Below are 24,422 nucleotides of genomic sequence, written 5' to 3' on the forward strand. Positions count from 1 at the left end.
CCATGATATGTGGGTTCTTTGATTTTAGCATCAAAATTGTTTTCTCGTGGTCGGGAATAGTGGGAAAGTGAGGAGCATTTTGGACAAGATGGTAAATCATTGGTTTCTGATATAATCATAAAATGAACAATTAGAGATGAAATGATTTTTATGAAATAAACTATTGTAAATGTACTTGAAGTTTGGTTACTGTACCTTTTGTGTATAGGAGCGACAGATCCAGCTGTTCCACACTGTCAAGAAACTGATGTTAGAACTGATCCAGATGAGGAGGCAGCTCATGTCAGGGACACTCACACAGGTAATCCTCTATATCCTATATTATCTGACGTGTGTACATGTCAAGGCCAGGCTTTCAAGGCACAAAAGAACTCACCAGTGGGACGAACAAGATAATCTACAATAGACTGAACTGCCAAAGAAAGTACATGTCATGTATTTGCATGATAGATGTTTCGAGTTAACCTTGTCTGAAAGTTTATATCTGATGAAATATACCGGTAGTTGAAAATATAGTGGAAGAACCATAAAAATTATCTTGATTACTATCTATGATGGTGTCATTCTTTTAGTCTAAGAAGATAATGAGCATATTTCTTTCCTCTGCAGGACCAAATCAGGGAACTCAAGCTGAGAATTACATCAAAGATTGACTGGGGGAACAGGTAAGGAGAGGAACAGTGACTGTCATACTAATGATCTGTAAAGCCATGCAGAGTCACACAATTACGACCTTACCCAGAATTTCCCTGTCCAGCCTTAAGAAATGCTACGAGTATCAGCCCAAACTAAGAGACTTAGAAACTCATGTCTACTCAGTGCAATTCGGCTTTATAACAACAAACTGAAACACTAATAACTAAACACTCTAATGTCTGTGATGTTGTTGAATTAGATTGTGTTAACTTTGTATTCTTCTTCCTACTTATAAATTAAGGTGACTTTTCATTTATACCAGATAATGCATATTGTATCAGGGGTCAAAATACTGGGTGCATGTGCATCTTCGTTGGTGCACCCAAAATTGGAGCACCCAATTTTTTTCTGTGGGTTGCATCTGGGTGACCATAGGTTTACTTACTTGTATACAGCATATTCTTGACCTCTAAGTGTCAGAAAAATGATAAAATCTTTGAAAGTCTTTGTTGTTAGTAGCACATTTTACTTGTTGAAATTTTGTATTTAGATTTTGGGTTCATCTGAATTTTTTAATGCTCCAAAATGTTGATTGAAAACTCTTTATTTTACATATATGGTGCACCCAGAAACTTTTCTGTGCACCCAATATTTTTTAGGTTGGGTGCACCAGTGCACCTATTCCCAAGAGTGAATTTTGAGCCCTGTGATGCGGACATGATTCGGGCAAACCAGGCCCCCAAGTTCCTTTGATTCTCAATACTGAAATAAAGTTTATAAACTTTTCCTGCCTGTTGACAGAAAGCTAGGCCTGGACCTGGTACCCAGGATAGATGGAGAGGTGGTGGATGTGGACAGGACCAGTGCAGTCCAGCTGTACCAAGTGGTTTGTAACTTTTCATAGCAGGTTACATGCTGATGTGATGATTTTAACCATTTTAAAGACATTAGTGTTTGTTACTGAGAATGAGAATGCATAGATTTCACCATATCAAGCAACCAGATGAATACAATTAGATAGAGTGATAAAGATAACAAAATGCAATATTCCAGTGAAAGCTCATCTGTGTTCTTAGGATCCATAGTTGTAGAGTATATAAAAAAAGACCATAATTTTTCAGTTAAGCTCGTCAACTTGACGAGATTGACCAAAAAATTATTGTCTTTTTTTTCTTTGTGTTGGAACAAAATATAAACTCTACAACTATGGATCCTACCAACGATGTCAGATGTATGATTCACTTGCTGACTCTCCGGAAGTCGGGAGTGTGATGACGCCAGGAGTGAATCGAACGTGCGCATTTTGGATACGGAGCAGGACTACTTTGTGAGGGGCATAAAGGAGGCAATTCACATCAGGGCCCATCAACCCTCTCTGAACCATGAAGGTAGTAGGTTCCGTCTTCCCGCCACTTTTGATGCACTCCTGACATCATCATGCTTCTGGCCTTCCAGAGAGTCAGCGAGTGGATCATTCATCTGACAAAGGTTGACGAAGTCAACCCAAAATTCCTTACCTATGTTAGAACAAAGTTTGAACTGACTCTACAACTACTAAAATATACATGTACAATGTTAAGAGCCTGATGTTACATGTAGATATACATGTATGTCTTGCTACATGTTCCGAAATGTTTTATGTGTGGGTCTTGACACCAGCTAACATGGTGTGATCATTTAGGCCACAGCAAGTAAATTTTATGGATGGCATCCCCGCAGACTCTAAATCTAATGCGAGCGGGCAAAAAAAAAACAAGGTTCCTACAATTCAAAATTTTGACTCAATCATTGTACAAATGGTTTTGATTCAGTGGGAACATTGCATATACACAGCCAGCATCACATATCACTGTATCAAAGTAAAAAACAAAACCTTAAATCAGAGCCTTTTCTTGTCTCTTCTCTTCATACAGTTTGTAGTTATCAGCCATCCACCTTCCAGCATAGCAACAGACATCTTTGCCCATTTTCAGCATATTGACCACTGTCAGAAGGCAACAAAATTTCTTTTTTCTTTTTCCAAAATCAGGCGAAAATCAATGCGCGTGCCGATGTCATCCATAAAAATTACTTGCTGTGGCCTTATTACCATGGTGATATGATTCTCACTGTTGTTCTTGAACACATTGACACCTGTAACACTGCGCACACTCTGAGCTGCTCATTCTCTCTCTCGCCACTTTGCAGCATCTTAGGAGCCAGCAAGATACACAGAATTCTTCAGTGAGTGTTCCTTTATTCCCTTTAAAATCTAAGAATCTTTTACTGGTTAGATAGGGAGGAAGATGAGAGATGGAAATTCTCTTTTTTTTTCCAATATTTGTCCTAGAAATGGAAATGTGACAATCTAAGCTTCAAGTGCATTCCTGCTATTTCATACCTCATGCCATTCAAGTCTTTCCCATTCTTGCCAAGAAAACAAAAATTTTGGGGTAGTGTGCAGCACACACCAAAAAACAGTTACTCAAGCAAGTGGATATGATTTTGGAGATGGTCAGACGTTTCAGGTAGCATGTACTACTGTGCCTTTCACAATGGAGAGGTCTGGAAAAAAAAAGTTGAAAATTGTGTATCATACGTTTTTTTTTCTTGTAGGAACATTTGAGGGTAAGTCAAGCAGCCAAATTCCACCTTACTTTTGCATGCTACAACTTTCTTCAATCAGCTACATGTATTTCAGTGGGACCTTGATTGGCAATATAGATGTTTATGGCTATACTGATTATCTAATATCTGCTGTCTTTCCTTACAGAGTCGTGGAACAGTCAGAAAGTCCAAGAAGAAGGTCCTGTCTCACCACCTGTACTTCATACTGAAGAACTTTGCCTGTAATGTCGGGGAGGACACAGATATCTTCTTCTCCCTGTATGATGCTGGGGACAACAAGTTCATCAGGTAGGGTACTCTAAATCACTTTATTGGCAGCAGCAAAATTTCCCAGTCTGATAAAAATGGACATGTTCATGGAACTGTTTGCAGTGGTTGCAGAAGGAAGGAAGTCAGTGAATTATTTGTTTGCGGCAAAGATAAATTTTTGGTAACGAAGTGATAGCAAATCCTTGAATAAAGTAGCATGGAAAATTATGATTATAGTATTTTTTGTACAACGTCAGGGCAAAGGTAACCAATTGGCGCATGCCCAGAGGGCCCAGTCTGAGACCCCTTTGATTGAGTGCAGCCAAACCAACTGAAAACAGCCTTTTTCTTGGTATGTGTGGATAAATGCTGGCATTTTCCAGCTGGAGAGTTATTTCTATTTCTATTAACTTGAAAAAACTGGCTGTTAGTGTTGTTTTGACTGCTTGGTAGGTTCTAAGACTAATCCCATCTTCTTGTCTTTTGGTGGTCTTCAGAGGTCATGCTGCCAGTGTTTGCATTTGCCGTGATATGTATCGCTGGTCAAAAAGTGAAATTTTTGGACTAAATGGACAATTTGGAAGTTGGACTACCCTGTCAATATGTGTTTGCAATAGTTGAACACTCAAGTAGGTGATTGTTGACAGCTCAGTTCTTAGATGTTTTCTATATATTCCAATAGGGACTGGAATTAGTGGTCTGTCCCCGTCATGTACCAGGATATTCTTTTAAATGCCTGTCACCTTGTACCTGTCTTTACCTTGCAGTGAGAGGTTTCATGTGAAGCTGACCAAAAACGGACTGCCAGTAAATGTGGAAAAGCTACACAGTTTATCAGCCTTCTTCATTGTAAGTATGCCTAGGTGTACAATGTACATTTTGTAAATGTATGTTATGCACTGCAGGAGAACTACAGTTATCAACGTTTCTTGCCCTGATTTTCAAAGGGGGAAACATGTATGGATAATTGTACCAAATCTCTTCAAAGTATACTTAGTCCCTTTTGTGATAAAATTGTTAAATATCTGTGCTTTAAATGTTACTGTGTACAAATGACTTCTGCCCTCCTTTTAGGACTTAGGGAACCAAGACCTTGCAAGAGAACTGTACATGGTAGCACACATCTTCAGAATAGGTGAGAAAAATGCAAACATAATCAGTTCTACTAATAAACAAACATTTTTGATGTGATTGTCTCATCGTAAATGGTAATTGAAGAATATTGCTTTATTGCTTTATGTATTGGTATACATTACACATTGTGCTGAATCTTGGTTCATTTTGCTTCATAGGCAAGATGGTTTACTCTTCAGGAGAATCCAAGAAATCTTCCTTGCAGTACAGAAGACCTTATGGATGTGCAGGTAATTTTCCCCCCAAACTTTCTGTACATGAATTACAAGAAAAAGAAGAAATGTTGATCCTTGTAAACTTTAAGTCAAACATTATTGTAGAAAAAATGTTAAGCAGCAACATGTACAACTACAAGTAAGGCCACAGCAATTCGATTCATTGGTTCTCAGATTTGTTTTGAGAAAAAGTTTGAAGCAACAGGGTGAAAGAATAAAAACAGACCTCCTCTGATCCTGATAGCCTCAAAAGTTATGATAGGAGCCATGATGTCAATATACCGGACTGGTTTATAATTCAAATAATGAATTTTAACCATTTTATAAAACCAATGCATTAATAGATAGATAAACTGTAACAACTACATGTAGGAAGGCAAGGAGCTTTCTTCAACTGTTTGGACTGAAATAGAAGCATTTTTGGAGTTGATTCAGAACCTGAATCTTTTTTTGTTTGTAATTCAGACAAAAAAATGAATTCGAGAACCAATTAATGAGATTGGTTTGGCCTCAAGGTAAATCTAAAATCAACAGCTACATGTACATGGAAGGACTGTTTTATTGAATTTGAGATGTAGTTCTTAAACATGATGTGTAGTTTTCACAAAAGATAAAACTTTTTATTGAATTGTTGTCGTGTTTGTTCAGTGTTGAGTATACAGGAGGTACTGGTTGCTCAGTCTGACCAATCAGAAGGCCAGGAGGATAAGGAGTTTCTCATGAAAGTCTACAGGTGGGACAAACTTATAATGGAACTTTGTTTTAATACAGATGTAACACTGTTCTTGCCAGCACCCGTTTATCACAACGTATAAAATGCAACATACATGTAATATTGAAATTGTACAACTGGATCGTGAAAAATGGTAAAGATATTAGTGAAAAAAGAAAGAGCACAAGCTCGGATTCGAACCCAGGACAGAAAGCCTGGTCCTAAAACCCTAATCCTCTTCAGCATGAAACAATCATGGTGTGGAGGGAACATTCTAACACACTTGAAGTTTTACTATCAGGAAAGTTCATCTGTGTTGTTAATTATGTTTTTGAGTTAAAAGTTTTGGTCCAGCACAAAAAGTTCTCTCACCAAGAGCTTTTGACCAGTCACTCTGGTCTTCCTCAGTAGACTGACCCAGTGAGGCTTGTCACATGGCTTCTTTGACTGGGTCAAAGGTATCTGGTAGACGATGTCGGCCCCTGTCGCGGATAAGTGAAGGGTGATGGACCCTCATGTAAATAACCTCTTTCACCTCTGTCAGGAAATAGTACTATGACACTGTAAGGATTTTGGACACTGAACAAGACTATTTCCTGAGAGGGGTGAAGGAGGGGTCAATGCAGCATTGACCATTTCAAATTATGGCAAATGGAAATAATGTGTAAGTCTCGCTGCCATTGTTTTAACTCCTTTTTACCCACGTCTTGCCATGTTTGCAGGACTAGCAGGTTATCAGGGAGGATAATCTGTAATGTTGAACCCTACAGGTACACAACTTTGATGGTCAACTTGTACCAAGGTCTTTTTCTACCTTCTATTGACCAGGCAATCTTCATTCTAGGGATGTAGGCATAACCTGTGCAGATGCTTTACAGTGTATATGCCATCTACGTGTACATACCAAAAACCATGACCATCCGCCAACTGGTTATTCTCCCTCAAAAATTTTTTCAAGAACCTCCCCTGCAGTTCCAGAACAAGTTGAGAGGGGGCCAAACTTATGTTACGTCTTGCCGATTACAAAAGCCGTCTACCATGTAAAGTTTGTGACCCAAGCATGTCCAAATCACGAGATATCAAACCCGGAAGTTCAGCTGCAGTGCCATAACATGTTGAGGCCTCCTCAAGACCTACCCACCTACAAAGTTTCACGACAATCCATTCAGATCTTCTTGAGTTATTATGCGAAAACACAAAAAAATCCCTGTACAATTCCTAGAATTCTTGCAGATTTCACACAATACTGTACCATTAGGTTCGTCCCTGAGGTGTCGCCAAAATCTACCTACTCACATACATGTAAGTTGATGTAAAATTAAAGTATTGCCCTTCACACCAAGTGCCTGTTGTGTTTTGGAAGGAAGAGCCTTTGATCATGTTGACCCTGACAGAACCATTGTGGCGCGATGCACACCTGTAGTCACCACCAAAGATGGAACACAGCAAGAACATTTTTCAAGCAGCACCATGTAGCATTCACCACCTGTGTTATAGTTTGTTAGATACAATATTGTCAATAATGAATATCTTATGTGTTTGTCCATTGGGTGCATCACCTTACATGTATGTTTGTAACATGTTTTTTAGTCTATAACTTCAAGATTTGCACATGAATGATATGTGAAGTAGTAGAAACATTGCCAAAGTTAACTTGAGCAGTGTAAAGTTGGATAAAATGAGTCAACACTGACTTCATTTTGTAGATAACAAAAGGTGTTATATAAATCATATGTACTGCTGCAAATTTGCAATTATAACAGCTTTGTATTCCTGTGGCTTTATTTTTGAGGGCTGGATTTGTTTATTTGCCCTGTCATGCCCGTAGCCAGGGGGGGTTCGGGGGTTCGGAAGAACCCCCCCACAAGGCTCAAAGGTCCACTTTTTGGTCCACATTTTATGTAAAGGTCCACTTTTTGGTGCACATTTTATGTAAAGGTCCACTTTTTGGTGCACATTTTATGTAAAGGTCCAAGATTTTTCTTGAAAAGATGGACTGGAATCGTAGAAAAACTGCTCCCGTTGTCATTGAATAAAAATTTATTTCTGATTTTTTCTTGGAAATCCTCTCAAAAATGCACGAAATGCCATTTTAGAAGGTTCATTTTTCAAAATTTTCCGGGGGAGCATGCCCCCGGACCCCCTAGGAACCTCGCGCCTTCGGCGCTCGCCTCGCGCCTACAGCGCTCGAGGTCCCCCCAAGCAGTGGGACGAACCCCCCCATTCAAAATTCTGGCTACGGGCATGCCTGTAGCATTAATTTTGTGGTCTTCAGAAGATCATGCATAAAATTATGTCAGTGGGCCTTATATTGACATCTACATGTAATGTCTGTGTCCATAATATCACCATGGTCCATAATATCACCACCTTGAGAAACAGTGTGCTTAAAGATATTTTTACTGGAATATACTTTTGGTATGCACTCCTATACACCGCAAATGTACATACCTAGGGTATGTTGCAGTAAAAAGCACACTTTTTCTCAAGGTGGTGATATTATGGACCCTGGTGATATTATGGACACAGATGTTACATTGGCATGGGTATGACTAGGGTTAATCTTGGTGATAACACATAGCTGATTTCAGTCACATTTTCAGTGTCAATGCTGTTTTTTGCTGACAGTTTCCCTGTATTGTCTGAGCATATTTTTTCTTCCTGTTTCCCTGTCAGCTGTAACAATGAGAACGAGATGTGGCAGCTCCATGAGAACATCATCAGGAAACAGCTGGGCAAGGTCAACCTGCAGGGGTCAAGTTATGGTAGGTCTTATCTTATCTTAACAAGGTCGTCACAGTGTGTCATTGTGTTTACCAGAAACCACAAATTTAAAAATTGTTATTGACAATTGTATTACTCTGTAACTGTTTATGACTTGTACAATGTACATGTAGGTACTACCGGTACATGTGGATAGTAAGCTGTTTTTGACACACATTGCTTTATAACAAATCTTTCCTTTTACTTTTATCTTGACCTTGAAGTTTTCTAGCACGTTGGCAGAATGTACGGCGCCTGTGCTAAACCCGTAATGTATTGTGTATAGCATTTTGGCAGAATGTTGTATTTGCACATATAAGGTTAACACTCTGTCTGTAGTTTCCAAATGTTATGTCGGAAAGATATCCTGTGCAACAGCCAAAATTCTGATGCACCGTTGACCAAACAACCAATGAAAACCGTGAAAAATGGGGGTTCTGCGCAGGCGCAGTATGTTCTGCAGACGTGCTGAGTTTTCCTTAGTTATGGAGCATACTGATCTTGTTACTGATATTATGAATAAGTCAAAGTTAGAATGAGTAGATATACATGTACAAATGTAAGAGGCATTTTGCTGATTGTCAGTGTATTCCATATCTGACGTTTTTTGTTCAATGTTTAGATATAAAACAATAAAAAAGTTGTGATAACATTGTCAGAAAAGGAGGGTTTGATACTTTTCTGAACACAATTTCCATCCTGTTCTTTCTATAGGTTATTCTCTGTCTGACACCACCTTATCATTGTCACATACCAGTCTCCCCATTTTCATCATAGAACAGAGAAATAGAATATTGATACGACCATAACTGGCATCAGAGTAGCACATTGGCAGAACATACTGTGCCTGCGTGAAACCAGTAATGTATAGCACTTTGGCAGAACATCATCTTATGTACGGTTGCATTTGTACATTTCTGATGACATCCTATCTATAGTTTGCAAATTTAAATGTTTGGTTGGAAAATCATCTGCTATGGGCAAAACTGTCATGCAACATTGACCAAACATTCAACAAAAACTGAAAAATCGGGGTTTCGGGCATGCAGGCGCATTAGGTTCTGCCAATGTGTTCATCAGAGCAGGGCTCTAGCCAGCACTCGTTTTTCCGTCAATTACTGGAAATTTGCAGTGTGCAATGGAAACATTTTTAAACCAGTCTGTCAACCTTCATGGATAAAATCAACAAGAATTTCAGATAGAAATATAAAAACATCCGAAGGACCATCGACAATCACTCTCAACCCCATGATTTGCCTCTCAAAATGTGGGAAATTGTGTTTTTGAAGGCTTGAAAGCCAAAATTTCCCAGGGGAGCACGCCCCAAACCTACACGCAGACCCCATCATGATCAGAACAAAATTTCGAGCTGGTTAAAGCCCTGCATCAGAGTAGTTTCCCTGTCTTTCACCATTTCACCAATCTTTCCCACCTTCTCTCACTCTCTCGCCCTCTCTCTGCTGTGACTATGACAGACACGATTGTTTCCTTCCCACTGCTGCTCCCTGCTGGACTACAAGCAAACAACAGGTCCAGTAGGGATCTGACAGGTAAATACATGTAGTATTACCTGCATTTCTCTGGGCTGTTTCATTGTTAATGATCCATTCCATTAGGCCACATTAATTTAATTTGTTGTTTCTCGGATTCGCCCTGTTCATTTTTTTCTGATTTGCAAAAAAAAAAAAAAAGATTTTGGGTTCTTAATTAACTGCAAAATGCTCAATGAAAGACATATTTTGGCCCCAACGGTTCAAGAAAGTCCTTTTCTTCCTAGTTGTTTAAGTTTTCCAATGTAACAATTCAACTTTGTTTCATTAAAAGTTCAAAACCTATTGTTTTAAATATAAACCAGCCTGCTATGTTGACTTCATGGCTCATATTGTAACATTTCCGGTCTTCATGGGGTGGCTTTGCCTGATTTTTTTAATTTTATATTTTTTATTTTAATTTATTTATTTTTATTTTATTATTTATTTTTTTATTTTATTCTATTTTTTTATTTGCTTCATATTTTTTCTGAAAAAATCCGAGAAACAACAAATTAGATTGGTTTGGCCTAAGGGCAGACTGAAATATCTATAGAAATCTATCCAGAAAACAAGTAATGGGTCACATTTCCAAACCAGTGCCCAGCCGGGCTGTTTGCTGATGAACAAAAAAGATATTGGATATTCTAGTTTGCCCCAACTGATGTTGATAAAATGGAATGGCCCTCAGGTATGGCGATTTGGCCGAAATAATTTTGCCTGAACAGAAGCACATTCATGGAAAGGTTTTGACAGACAAGTACTTTTGAAAACTGAATAGCAAAGTTCTTTGATCACAACTATTTATTTTTCACGAGCCGACGTTTCGATGACCTTCTGTCATCTTCATCAGGGCAATTCTGACTGGTTTACTGTGCACTGACGCTAGATGTTACTTGGTGCATAGTGCGCTAAAGGTGTTACATGGTTCACAGTGCAGTGTTACTTGGTTCACAGTACACTTAAGCTAGTTTGTACTGTTAACAATGCATTTCTGAACGAAGATGATGAAGATGACATTCGGTCATTGAAACGTCGACTCGTGAAAAATAAATGGTTGTGATCAACGAACTTTGCTATTCATTATGTACCAACCTGATCAAATTGTCTTCTGAAAACTATTCAAAGACTTCATCAAAAATGATAACTTCTGTTTAAAACAGAAGATTTCAAGCCAAATGTCCAACCCTGGTTTTGAGTTTTGTAATATTTCTTGTGCTGTAGCTCACTCACTAGCTATATCTGTTCAAAGTTTTGTTACTTTTTCTGTTCATTTCAGACACACAACTGTTAATATTCTTAAAGATGACACACAACATAACAGACTTTTACAAATATGTTTGCTACAATTTTATTTCAATCTCCCGCAAAGTTTATTCAGGGTAATTAGCGACGTTGAATTAGGGAAAATCATTTTGGCAAAAAAGTTGTCTTCATTTTGAAATCTATGTGGTTATGAAGGTTTAACAAATAACTAATCAAAACACACAGAGTATGGTATGGCCAGTATTTCTTCATTGCCTTAGGAATTGATTTTGGCATTCTGCAACATTAGTATCCTTTTCTAATGTTTTTTTTTCAAATTTACGGCATATACATGTATTTCCCCATTTTGCAGCTGCTATATATATACATTATGTATGATTATTGACATTATGTGTGTATGGTCAAAACTTTTTTGGAGGGGAAAAATTCATGCACATGTGAAGTTATTATGAAACAAATTTGAATTGTAATGGCCAACACAAAAGATTGGACTCACACAAATTTTCGACTCCTGTCCAGTTCTTTGACAAAGACTGGAGTTGTACAGTCCAAAATTTGGGTGAGTCCAATTTTTTGTGTTGGCCATTACAGTTGAAATTTGTTTCATAACATGTCCTTAAATTGTAGACTGAAACAGTGTTTTTTTTTCCTCCCAGGAATGGTTGTGTCCATGAGTCTACTACATGGAGAGCTGGCACAAGTACGGCAGGAGAACGCCTTCCTCTTCAACAAGGGAGTCACCTTGGTCAGGAAACTGGGCTTCTCTGATGTCATCATGCCAGGTCAGGACACGGATAGATAGCCATCTTCTCTGTCTACAGCTGTATTGTACACTCAGATAAACTTGTTATTTACATAGTGATTAATACAAATTTGCCTTTCGGCCACACCAATTTAATTTGTTGGTTCTTGGATTTTTTCAGAAAAAATATGAAGCGACAGGACGAAAAAAAATATAATGATACCAGAAATGTTACAGTATGAGCCATGAAGTGAACATACCAGGCTGGTTTATAAATAAAACAATAGATTTTGAACTTTCAATGAAACAAAATTGCATTCATTGAAAAACTTGACAACTAGGAAGAACAGGACTAAGTCTTCCTTCAACCGTTGGGACCAAAATATGCCTTTCATTGAGAATTTTGCAGTTGATTTAGAACCCCAAAAAAATTTTTTTTTGCAAATCAGAAAAGAATGGACAGGGCAAATCCAAGAAACAACAAATTAATTTGGTGTGGCCTTCTCCTCTTGAAATTTAAAGGCATCCAATGTTATTTTGGGGTGGCAAAACAAAAAAAATATTCAGGATTAGGAAATCTGTCTGACATCTTTTATTTCCATTAATAATACTTATCACTTCAACTTGGTTTTTCTCTTGATACTAAAAGGCACCCAATGCAATTTCGGGGCAGCAAAACGAAAAATATTGTGGACGAGGAAATGTGTCTGATGTACTGACATTTCTCAGCACATTTTTGTCATCATGTCATAATGCTTTAATAAGCGTTTGAAAGAGCCTAGAAACAAGCTATGTATGCAAGGCATCTCTTTATTTTGCGGTACCACCCATAAATAGCTACATGTAGAACCAGCCTACAGTATAAAACAAGTAGCCGTTCTCCGAATATCTCATTTTGCCTTACAGATATCAGTATTTCAATGAATGATTCGAACCCAGGACCCAAACCACAAGATTATACCTCGCCAGCTACAAAAGCTACGGAATACAGTGTAATTTTATGGAATACAGTCACGGTGCAATTTCACGAAATACAGTGCAATTTTACGAAATACAGTGCAATTTTAAGAAATACAGTGCAATTTTACGAAATATAGTGCAATTTTACAAAATACAGTGCAATTTTACGGAATACAGTGTAATTTTATGGAATACAGTACAATCGTATTTAGTATACAGTTAACATAATTGTCTGAGTGTTGTGCATTGTTTGTTGTTCAGGTGATATAAGGAATGACCTGTACGTGACTCTGGAGAGAGCAGAGTTTGAGAAGGGAGGGAAGACAACAGGAAAGAACGTGGAGGTGACCATGGTGGTGTTAGGAGAAGATGGGGAAGTCTTACAGGTGAGGCAAGGTTTCTGCTAGCCTGATATCCAGTATATCGTGGGCAGGCTGTCTTTGGGGCTCTAATAGTTTCCCCCCGGTAAGAGTGTTACTCCTGTAGGAGCATTGCTACTAGAGTTTTGCAACCAGGAGTTGAATAGACCCACTAAACTCCCGTCACACAAAACCTACCATGGAATCTAGTTGAGTCTGGCGGTGAAGAGCTCCTGCAGCCCTGAGGAGAACCTGCCGCAACCACGAGCAATATACTGGAGACCAGGCTAGGTGTCTGTCAACAAGAACTGTTTCAAACTTTCAGACTGATGAAGGGCATTGCTATTAGTCCTGTTTTTTGTGGCATTTGCCTTGTGTTGTCAGTATAAATGTAATATGAACTTGTAACATGGAAGGCCAAGGCGAGACACTGTGTATTTCAGAAGCCATATCAAAGCTGGATCACTGTAATTTAGTGTAAACATGAAAAAAAAGGTAGTTTTGTATGAAATAAAAATCATGCTAACTTGTGCACCAGCAACCTAGTGTCTCTAGTAACCCTCGCACTGAAAGCATATAACTCGGTGGCGAGAGTGGGTATTTCGAGTGCTAATAAAAGTGTGTTGAGTCAAATGGACAGTTTAGACAAATATGCAGCAGCTACAAAATATATTTTCTTGAAGCCATTTATCCAAGCATGTTTATTTGTAGGAGTGTATAAGTCTAGGAGAAGGAGAGATGTACACTGCAGAGTACCAGTCTTATGTACTGTACCACAACAACAACCCCAGGTGGGGGGAAACCATCAAGGTAATGTACCATAATGTTAAATGTTGTCTGTCACATATTCACAAATTTGACCTCCCGAACACAAGCCAAACACCCCAAACCTTGGTTAGGAGTAGGTCGGCGCAAAGTCGGCTGGTGTTCAGCAAATTCGGCCAGCAGAACGTTAAAAAAAATTATATTAAACACATTTTTGGATTTGTCTGGAGGTTCAACCATGGTTGGCTGGTATTCAGCTGTAAGTCAACAGAACACCAGCCAACCATTCAGGAGTACCGGGTAAGTCAGCAATGTTTGGGCGTGTTTTGGGGTCAAATCTGACTTCAACTTAACTAAACTTTGTTTCGATTTGATTAGCACAGCAAGATAGGTATGGCCTAAATCCGGTCAGAGTGCTCCTGAACGTCAGTCGAACTTTGTTGGTTGGTGTTGGGGAACAAATTTGGGGGAAGGTCGTGAATGTTAGTACAAATGTACATGTAACTGGTATCTACATGTATTTGACAAGGTAATTTAATGTTCAATGTATCTACCAAAGTGTAATGACATGTACATACATTCTAGTTACTGTAAATGAAGAGATTCTTGTAAACTACAATGTATATGTTTGATATTTGGTGGGACATTGTTTTAACTTTTCCTTGTTTGAATGTCTTTCCCAGCTTGCCATTCCCATAGACAAGTTTTATGGGTCCCACCTAAGGTTTGAGTTCAGACATTGCTCTAGTAAGTACCATTTTTTGTTTCAAAGTCATGCAAACTGTAAATCACCAATTTTGGATAAAATTCTACGTCATTAGCAGCTGCTATTTCTCATAAGACTATCGAGAAAATTGACATGGAAAAATCTCTAACTGTTGTTGTCTTCCTGTTTGCAGCAAAAGACAAGGATGTAAAAAAGCTGTTTGGCTTTGCCTTCACCCCCCTGATGATAGGAGATGGTACGACCCTTCAGGACAGGCAACACGAACTCTTTGTCTACAAGGTTAACTTACCTTTTCATCTGACACCCTGCTTAATATATTAACTGTGTCAAATGTTGAAAAATCAAAACGCAATTGTCCTCAGTGTAATATTATGTACCAAAATGGAATGCCTCATTTGCATTAGGCCATGTTGATTTGATTAATGTGGATGACATCCTCTTGGAACCCCCAAACTACTCTGAAAAAAAAAGTTGACTTTTTCATTGTGCGTTTTGCAATTTTTTTTGCAATTTACAGCGTAAGTCACAATTTTTCTTTGGTACTTTTATATTTGTGATTTTCGCAGTGTCTTCTATACCGCAAACTTATCATTTGATTTACCATTTTTTTTGATTCACCATTTTTCCAAGACCATGAACTTTTGCTACAGTGAACACAAAGTGATTTACAGTATTTTTGCTCATTTGACAGCTGCTTTACAAGATTACAGCATGGTCAATTTTTCTTTTTTGAAATGGACAAAAATTCATTCACATGCAGATGTCACCGATTAATCAAATCAATATAGCATTACAGACTGAGGATACTACATGTATCTTTAAGACAAACACTGATCTTTAGGCCACACCAATTTAATTTCTTGGTTAACGGATTCGCCTGCTTCATTTTTTTCTAATTTGCAAAAAAAAAATCAGAATAAACTGCACAATGCTCATATTTTGCCCTGAACAGTCGAAAACAGTCCTTTTCTTCCTAGTTGTTACAGTTATTCTATCTTTCAATGCAGTGGTATCATTAAAAGTTGGAAATTCATTGTTTAAATTTTGAACCAGCCTGGTGCGTTGACTTGGCTCCTATTGTACCATTTTGGGCCATAATAGGATGCCTAGGCTTGTTTTTATTTTATTTTTTTTTCGCTCACCCGCTCCATTATTTTTCTAGAAATATCCGTTAACCAAGAAATTAAATTGGTGTGGCCTTATGATGGATTCTTGAGACAAAATTGTCACCAGTCCAATTACGACTGCACTGTCATTTTTCCCATGCTACATGTACAACTGATTGAACTTTACGATAATTTGTTGTTTACTACGTTCCCAGTGTGAAGAGAATGTGAAGTTCCACTCCCCGGCCATGTACCTGACTAACCTGCCCAGCTCAGGAGAGGACACTATCGGTACCATCGGACTGTCTGAGGGAGGGGCCACCTTCCCCAGGAGTCCCAAGGAGACATTCGTCATCTCTACTGTCGTATGCTCTACAAAACTTACACAGAATGGTGGGTCAATTGTTACATCACATAACATCTGTACATTTGTCATCTCCACTGTCGTATGCTCTACAAAACTCACACAGAATGGTGGGTGGATTGTTGGGTTAACTGTTGGGTGTTAACAGTGTACAAAATACTTTTTTGAACCAGGTTGCCCAGTGTGCAACCTACGGCAAAAATTAGGTTGCCCATCAGAATTTTAGGTTGCCCCACCTATAAGTTACTACAATGTACTTTTGTGTTTTACATACATAAGCCTTTGACAATATTTCTAACAGCCTTTAGTTAACTGATACTAGTAATAGCCATTAATACAATGTGCCTAAAATTAAAAAGCATCTGCAGGCTACAGTGGTGCAAGCCAAGTGGGCATGATTTTTTTTGGGGGGGGGGCATTCCTAAAATTCAGGTAGCACACTGGGCTACCTGGGTTCAAAAGTAAAATTTCCGGGCAACCAAATTTTACTTGGGGCAACCTAGGCCCGGGGCAACCAGGTATTTTGCACGCTGTGTATACCTGTGAAAATGTCTGTATAAAGGCACACAATGCAAGGCAAAAATGGATTTTTAAAGTCATATTTCTGGTGATTCTTTATATCTGTGAGGCAAAAATGATAATGTTGCTACATTTGCATGACTTCTGTTATGTGGAAGATACTGCCATGTATTTTGGAGCATTATGATGAATCAAGAAACTTCAAAATATATGGCCAATTTACACGGTGCAAAAAAAAATCATTTGTCCTATGACGTATGACATGCGGCGCTGAAACAAGCAAGTTAACAGGCATGTACATGTTTGTAAATGCCCGCCACCACCGCAGTGGCGCGCTTGTTTACACGCTCAAAAAATCGACACATGTTGCCACGCATCGTTCTTTGTACGACATTAAATAATTTTTTTGCCCCATGTAAACTGGCCCATACATGTACATTTGGAGACATATGTTGCTATATACATGTAGCATGTAAAATATTGGTGACTTGTACTGTTCCAGTTGACCTGTTGGGTCTGTTGAAGTGGAAGGCCCACCCTGACAGAGTGCAGGACACTCTACAGAGACTTACCAGGGTGGACGGAGAGGACATTGTGAAGGTCAGTCTCTTTTTTAATACGTTTATCAAAAAAAGAAAGGGAAAGTGATCTCGATCCAGTTTTAGTTCACTGAAGAGCTAATCTCCCACTCGTTGTGATAGAAATGACAGATGCTATGCACAGGTTCATTGTACTGGGAAAATTCCCCTACATGTAGCTCTTTTTGACAAGCACAATGAACTGTGGACCACAAAAGTTAACTTAATGTCCCGTCCTACGTTTTGTAGGGGCTGTGACCCTTTACAGTAGTGTGCATTTCGGGTGAGCGACAACAGCCAGGATTTGAACTCCCAACCTCTTGGCCAAGAGAACTGGCAAATTATTAGTTCACAGTAATGATAATTTCACGGTACAGAGGTGACCACCAAAAACTGCAAGTATAAATTAAAGTACAACGAAACTAGAAAACCTTCACATATGCTCTGTTAATTCTTACTCAAATACATTCATATGTATGGTCAGACAGGAGTATAAATCCCTCCTACTATAAAATTGCAACATTATGTAACCCAACACCAGTTACCATGGTGAGAGATGTCAACAAGTCAGGTCATTGGCCAGGTCAGAGGTCAGTGTTTGGAACGGAAGAAGAAGAAGAAACAGAGCAAAAACAATATGTTTTCCTTCAGTAAAGTTACATAAAAATTGTGATTTACAGTATTTATTTAGTTTCGTCTTTTTTCTTGCAGTTTCTACATGACATCCTGGACACCCTGTTTGCCATCATGGATGAAAACACAGAGGCTTTTGGGAAGCAGGTCTTCCAAGTCCTGGTGTTCATCATTGACATGCTCCACAGCGAGAAGTTCCAGCACTTCAGGGAGGTGTTGGACACCTACATCCAGAAACACTTCTCTGGGGCACTGGTCTACAAGTATGTTTTCTCATTTTGAAAGTTCATCTGTGTTGTTAGAAGTCAGTATTTAAACTGTAATTTCCAACACAAGAGACTGGACTTAACCAAATTTTCGACTGTTTAACTCCAGTCTTTGTCAAGGAATGAGCCAATCTCTTGTGTTGTGTCAAAATGTAGGAGCTAGCATTTCAGAGGGTCAAGATTTCAACATTTTCCCTGGATAGCATGCCCGTGGGCCCCCTATGTGACACCTTGTGAAATTTGCGCCTTCAGCACTTGACACTACGACAAGCAAAATTGAGATGATGGAAATAAAGTCAGGCTGGCTAGAAAACTGGTGTCAAGTAGACGTGTTTACTTTGTCTGGAGAAGCATCCTACTGGTGAGAAGTATAAGTTTTGCCTTACATGTATGACTGTGGATAAATGTCCATATTGTGCTCCTTACAGAGAACTGATAGCTTGCTTCAAACGTACTCTGGACACTTGCGTGACGTCTGGTATGGACAAGCAGGAACAGGCTCAGAACATGTTGAAGGTAGGTTGCCATCGTGACTTGACACACTGTACTTGTAATCATTTTTCCTCTTGTACTGATTATTCCAACATTTTAGATTATTTTTGCCATACAAACCAAAACATTTGCATCATACTGGCAATTCTCATTCTTAATTTATGTTACAATGTTTCTTCTTGGTAAGGCCATGTTAATTTGATTAATATTGATGTTATCCGTGTAGAGGTGAACATCATTTTTGTTCATCTCCAAAAAGAACTTCAAAAGTTTTTGACCATACCATAAATCCTACAAAGCTGCTGCCAAATGAGCAAATGTATGCTGTAAATTGTATAAAACAAATATTGGAAAATGATACTAACAGTTGTACAATGCCAAAATCAATTCCAAAAAAAGGAAGAAATGTCTATTATTCACCATACCATAGTCTGTGTGTTAAGTTTTTTTTCAACCATTATGACCACTTTGATTTCATAATTTTTTTGCCAAACTTCTTTTTATTTGCACGCTCGCATCAGTTTTGAGGTTCCCAGAGGATGTCATCCATATGATCAAATCAACATGGCCTAAGACAAGTAAGCTGTGAGTTCAGTGATACAATGTATATGTACTAGTACATGTGTAGAGCCATATCCCCTCTCTACATCTTTCTGACATTTCGAGGCTTGTTTTGTTCCATAGGCAATAGAGTATATTTTCAAATTCATCATCCAGTCCAGAGTGTTGTATGGAAGGTGGGTGCCATGTTCACTTTACCAAATATTTCTTACATTTTTCATGATATTCCTTCTTCTTTTTACCTGCATACCGACACATTATAGTTATCAATCCAACCAGAAACTAGAAGGTAACATTTGCGAAGCAAGTGCATAATGTTAATCTACGCATGGTCCGACCTAACAAACTACTGCTCTGTTTATTCTTACTCAAACGCGTTCACCTGTAACATGATAATTATAATCCAACACCACAGGTGTCTGCTACAGCACCAGTTACCATGGTGACAGACGTCTGGTCCAGGTCATTGACCTTGTACAGCTTATAAAGACTACTGTTTTCTGATGTTGATTTTGTACCTGTTGTTTTTAGAGCCACCTGCGGGCAGGAGGCGGAGTCTTTCAAGGACGACTTCATGACCATGTTCACATCCATCAACAGGGTGTTAGCACAGCCTGTAGAGGCACTGCTACAAGTTCAGGTACATTACAACAGGGTGTTGGCACAGCCTGTAGAGGCACTGTTACAAGTTCAGGTACATTACAACAGGGTGTTGGCACAGCCTGTAGAGGCACTGCTACAAGTTCAGGTACATTACAACAGGGTGTTGGCACAGCCTGTAGAGGCACTGTTACAAGTTCAGGTACATTACAACAGGGTGTTGGCACAGCCTCTAGAGGCACTGCTACAAGTTCAGGTACATTACAACAGGCACAGCCTGTAGAGGCACTGCTACAAGTTCAGGTACATTACAACAGGGTGTTGGCACAGCCTGTAGAGGCACTGCTACAAGTTCAGGTTATTTTCAAAATGTGTTCTAGCCAGGGCCTGTCTTTCCGCCATTTGACATACATGTAACCTACTAACAGCCTCCAGTGTAGTTTAATTTCTGGGCTGACCTCCCATATCTAAGCAACCTTACACCCAGATGGGCAAATATCACAAACTACATGTATACTCATAGGTAAAAATGAAGAAATATGTACATGTAGCAGCCATTGATGAGCCCCTGGGAATTGATGCAATTTTGTATAATTATGCATAAGGCTTGGAAGAGTTATGTATAATTATGCATACATGTAATTCTTAAGGATTATTCATAATTATTTTAAAAGTTATGCATAATTATGCAAAATAGTTCTTAGTGCATGATAATGAATAATTATGAAATTTACAATCATTATGGTCATTATGCTACACCATGTTACCAGTGGTTTTGCTGCTGTCATGTTTGTTTCCTAATTAAATCTTTTGTTAGTAAGAGCAGGACTGGTTACAGTATATTCTTTTTTTGTTGAAAACAAAATGTTTCAAACTGTTAACACAACATAAATAGAAAACAGAGTCTTGAAGAGTTACTAACACTGACAAACATTTCTTGTTTTTCCAGGTGACCTTGTTGAAGTACTTTCATTCCATATACGATGAGCTGCTGAGATTATTTAACCTCCGTGAGGTCGCCAAGTTCGTTGCTAACGCCGTGGACAGCATTCCCCTGGAACACAACCTGACTCTGCTGAACCAGACCAAGCTGAAGTGTGTGGAACACACCATCAAGGCCAACATCTTCAGACAAACAGGTGGGAGTCCTGATATTAGTGCTGTTATGTTCAGGTCCGGATTCAAGTCCAGAGGTATACAAATGTAAGCACGTCGGCAGAACGCACTGCGCCTGCGCAGAACCCTGTATTTTCACGTTTTTTTTGGTGGATTTTTGGTCAACGTTGCATTAGAATTTTGTCTGTTGTAGAGGATATCTTTTCGAACATAACATTTGGAAACTACAGACGAAATGTTTTCCTTATATGCGCGAATACGACCTTATATGAGACGTTCTTCCAAAGTGCTATGTACAATACATTACGGGTTTTGCGCAGGTGCAGTATGTTCTGCCGACATGCTACAAAATTAATGTAGGTTCAGTCCAGACCTAAACCCATGGCATATTCAGATTGAATTGGACACTTCATTTTGCAGCAAATTTTGCAATCTACTGGAGGTTTTTAGGAGGTTTAAAATGCAAAAGGGGAATGTGACATTTTTTTAAAACTTGAAACTGGTTCACACACAGCACTTCGTTCTACTAGTTTCGGATAAGTATAACTGTGTGATAGTGAGAATTTGAGTGTGGATTTTAGATGACAGTAGAAAATTTTATGATCCTTTAAGTAACAGATATGCAGCAGCGTAAATTGTTAATATCTAAAAAATTGAATGGAATATTCAAATGTACAAGTCTATCAAAGAGGATAATGTTCTTTAGTGTAAGGCATAACTGTGTAGATGCATAAACTCCTTAAAAAAGAAAATTAAGATGTTAGCTTCATCTTCAAGTCCGAAGATCATGAGGAAGTCAGTCCCCTGCAGGCCTTCATGTGGCTGTGTAGACCAATTTTTGACCTGCAGGTCCTACGGCAGGACGGACATGTGAAGGTCTCTGCTGCTGCCGGCTGAGTGACTGCAGCCTTTCGTCGCCTTCTCTTTTCCTCTGCTGCTTCTTTCCGGGCTTTCTCCCATTTTTCAGCTCCTTCTCTGGTCGCTGCTCTCCAGGCACTTCTGTCGGAGGCCACACTTTCCCATTCTTTTACTGGGATGCCAGCTGCATTGTGTTGGCGCTTAAGTTGGTCCTTAAAGCGCTTCCTGGGAGCTCATAAAACTCATAAACTCATTAAAGAGTAAGATAATACTTCATGTAATGTACATGTATATTAAATGTACGGTACCACCCTAGCTTCCCGTGCCATCCTCCTGCCAACATGTCTACGACACCTGTCCCATCACATGAGGCAGAAACAGGAGCTGAAACTGGGCGTGGCTGCTGTCGGGGACATCATCATACTCATCCAGGAGCTGTCTCATGACCAGGTACACATAACTCTTCACATCATGAAATTCAAAGTTCATCTGTGTTGGTAGCAATTATACATGTAGTACAATGATGAACTTTATTCCAACACAAGGGTGCACAACAAGGATTAAGTTTTCAACAACCACAGTCACCATCAGGATAAGTAATGACCAGTCACTTCCGAACGTACATGTAAACCCTCAGGAGTCATGGACACCTTAGTCACACAAGACTTCGCGGATATGTAGCGTCAGCAATTCGTCAAACAGTGGACAATGTAACCTGCCGGACACGTTTGACCAGTTGCTCACATCACATGCACGTAGGAAAAAGTCGCATATACAGTACTACAGGGGTCAGAAAGCTGATGAAGACAGAGTGATTTGATTGAAAATTCTGTTGATTCAATTTTTTCAGTCTGAAAACAGTCAAATTCTCATTAAGAAGGAAACAGTCAAATTCTGAAAACAGTCAAATTCTCATTAAGAAGGAAACAGTCAAATTCTGAAAACAGTCAAATTCTCATTAAGAAGGAAACAGTCAAATTCTAAAAACAGTCAAATTCTCATTAAGAAGGATTTAGAAGGATTTAGCAGGCTACCAACATTTGACTTATTTTGCTCCATCAATTTCAAGAAAGTTCTGTAATGTGCAACAAAGTTAGTAGACTGTTGCATACACTCTAATTCTATTATCTCACATTTAGACATTGTGGGATTGTGAACTCATTGTTGAAAGATTGACAATGTGCATGTGTGTTTCCTCCCTATCCAGTCAATGTCCGGTGTGGTACAGGAGAATGTCCAGTTACTGGTGGACAGTCTATTGGAGCTGATGTTCCAGGGTGTGATGACCATTGACAGGACAGGAGAAGTGGCCGTGAGTGGACAACACTTTAATCTATCTTTTCAGTTCTTTTGACTTTAAGGCACTACATCCTATATTCAGATTTTAATCAATACAGATAAATGTGTCAGGGCTCTAGCCAGCAACCGTTTCTGTCATCACATGAACTTTGTGGTGTTTGATGGAAAATTTTTAACCATTCCGTCAATTTTGACGGACACAATATTGACAAAAATCGTGGGTAAAAATCTAAAAAGATCCAAAATGCCACCCAAAACAACCACTTTGAACCCCATCATTTGCCCCTCAAAATGTGGGAAATTTTTTAAAGGCTACAAAATCCAAAATTTGTACCTTGACTGCAAGCGCTCTCCAACCAGGTCCGATCATGAACCTGGGCTGACGGAAAAAAATTTCTAGCCTGGCTAGAACCACAATATTACATGTATGTGTCACTTACAATATTAATGGAACAATCACTGTTAGCATAACTACAGCTGTATTTAATACATTCAAATCATTGAAGTTGCAGTGATAACCAACAAGAAAACAACATGCAACTAAGAACAAGCCCGTCTTTCCTTCCAGGGCCACTATGTGTCATGCCTGATCGGCTTGTTGGGACTGATGAATGAGGAGCACTACAGATGTCTGCTGGAAGGGCTCACAGACAGGAAGAAGCTCAGGGTATGGATATAAGATACATGTATCATTTTTTAAATATACCAAGACTTGGCCTTAAAAGTATAATCTGTTTGTATAAGGACTCTCGTAAATGTAGGTTCTTATCATGTGCACCTTTGAAGAAGGAAAATGTATTGTTTTTGCTTTGTTTTTTTCTTCTAAATCTTTGTCTCTCTCCTCTTCTTCTCTAAGGAAATAAAGTCAATGACTATAACCAGATGTCTGTCACCATGGTAACTGTTGCTGTAGCAGACACCTTGTGGTGTTGGGCTATGTTATGTAGCAAGTTGCAGGGCAGAGATGTAGAGGCTTGTCACCATGCGTATTTGAATGTGTTTATTGAGTAATAATGAAGTAGTTTGTTAGGCTAGACCATGTGAAGGTTAACATGATGATGCATTTGCTTTGCTAAATGTTTTTTTCTACCAGACAAAAACGTGTGATGTTTTTCCTCCCATCTTTGTGCCAGGACTTCCTGCTGAGAATATTCATCGTGTTCCGTGAGCTGGTCAAGCAGGACCACTTTCCTCGGGACTGGGTCACCATGAGGATGTTAACCAACAAGTACGTACCACAGCTGCTCTCTTTCTCTCTTACACTCTCTCTCTTTCTCTCCCCCTCTCTCCCACTGCCTCTTTCTCTCCATCTCTTTCCCCATATCTCCCTCCCCCTCTCTCACTCTCCCTCTCTCTTCCTCCCTCT

General features: G+C 39.0%; 1 protein-coding gene across 6 annotated transcripts in view; it reads left to right on the top strand.

The window, feature by feature from the left end:
• The window catches only part of LOC109466257 (dedicator of cytokinesis protein 3-like), an 85,494-nt gene that overhangs the window by 31,729 nt on the left and 29,343 nt on the right, over positions 1 to 24,422 (top strand). For 2 of the 6 annotated variants that reach the window (XM_019763934.1, XM_019763935.1), the window contains exons 7-31: positions 610 to 665; positions 1,438 to 1,522; positions 2,824 to 2,859; positions 3,389 to 3,531; positions 4,260 to 4,341; positions 4,567 to 4,627; positions 4,785 to 4,856; positions 5,490 to 5,574; positions 8,230 to 8,318; positions 11,768 to 11,893; positions 13,075 to 13,199; positions 13,884 to 13,982; positions 14,621 to 14,684; positions 14,837 to 14,943; positions 15,986 to 16,163; positions 17,156 to 17,253; positions 17,943 to 18,127; positions 18,559 to 18,646; positions 19,307 to 19,359; positions 19,715 to 19,823; positions 20,733 to 20,922; positions 22,074 to 22,207; positions 22,965 to 23,069; positions 23,625 to 23,723; positions 24,190 to 24,284. In XM_019763934.1, coding sequence (XP_019619493.1) covers positions 610 to 665; positions 1,438 to 1,522; positions 2,824 to 2,859; positions 3,389 to 3,531; positions 4,260 to 4,341; positions 4,567 to 4,627; positions 4,785 to 4,856; positions 5,490 to 5,574; positions 8,230 to 8,318; positions 11,768 to 11,893; positions 13,075 to 13,199; positions 13,884 to 13,982; positions 14,621 to 14,684; positions 14,837 to 14,943; positions 15,986 to 16,163; positions 17,156 to 17,253; positions 17,943 to 18,127; positions 18,559 to 18,646; positions 19,307 to 19,359; positions 19,715 to 19,823; positions 20,733 to 20,922; positions 22,074 to 22,207; positions 22,965 to 23,069; positions 23,625 to 23,723; positions 24,190 to 24,284 — 2,564 coding nt within the window. Of the gene's footprint in view, positions 1 to 197; positions 302 to 609; positions 666 to 1,437; positions 1,523 to 2,823; positions 2,860 to 3,388; positions 3,532 to 4,259; positions 4,342 to 4,566; positions 4,628 to 4,784; positions 4,857 to 5,489; positions 5,575 to 8,229; positions 8,319 to 9,769; positions 9,867 to 11,767; positions 11,894 to 13,074; positions 13,200 to 13,883; positions 13,983 to 14,620; positions 14,685 to 14,836; positions 14,944 to 15,985; positions 16,164 to 17,155; positions 17,254 to 17,942; positions 18,128 to 18,558; positions 18,647 to 19,306; positions 19,360 to 19,714; positions 19,824 to 20,732; positions 20,923 to 22,073; positions 22,208 to 22,964; positions 23,070 to 23,624; positions 23,724 to 24,189; positions 24,285 to 24,422 lie in introns of those variants that run through there. The other 4 variants (XM_019763937.1, XM_019763938.1, XM_019763936.1 and 1 more) reach the window with 4 other exon arrangements.

The sequence above is a fragment of the Branchiostoma belcheri genome, unplaced genomic scaffold, assembly GCF_001625305.1.
Source record: "Branchiostoma belcheri isolate BF01 breed outbred unplaced genomic scaffold, Haploidv18h27 scaffold161, whole genome shotgun sequence".
In the NCBI taxonomy this organism is placed as follows: Eukaryota; Metazoa; Chordata; class Leptocardii; order Amphioxiformes; family Branchiostomatidae; genus Branchiostoma; species Branchiostoma belcheri.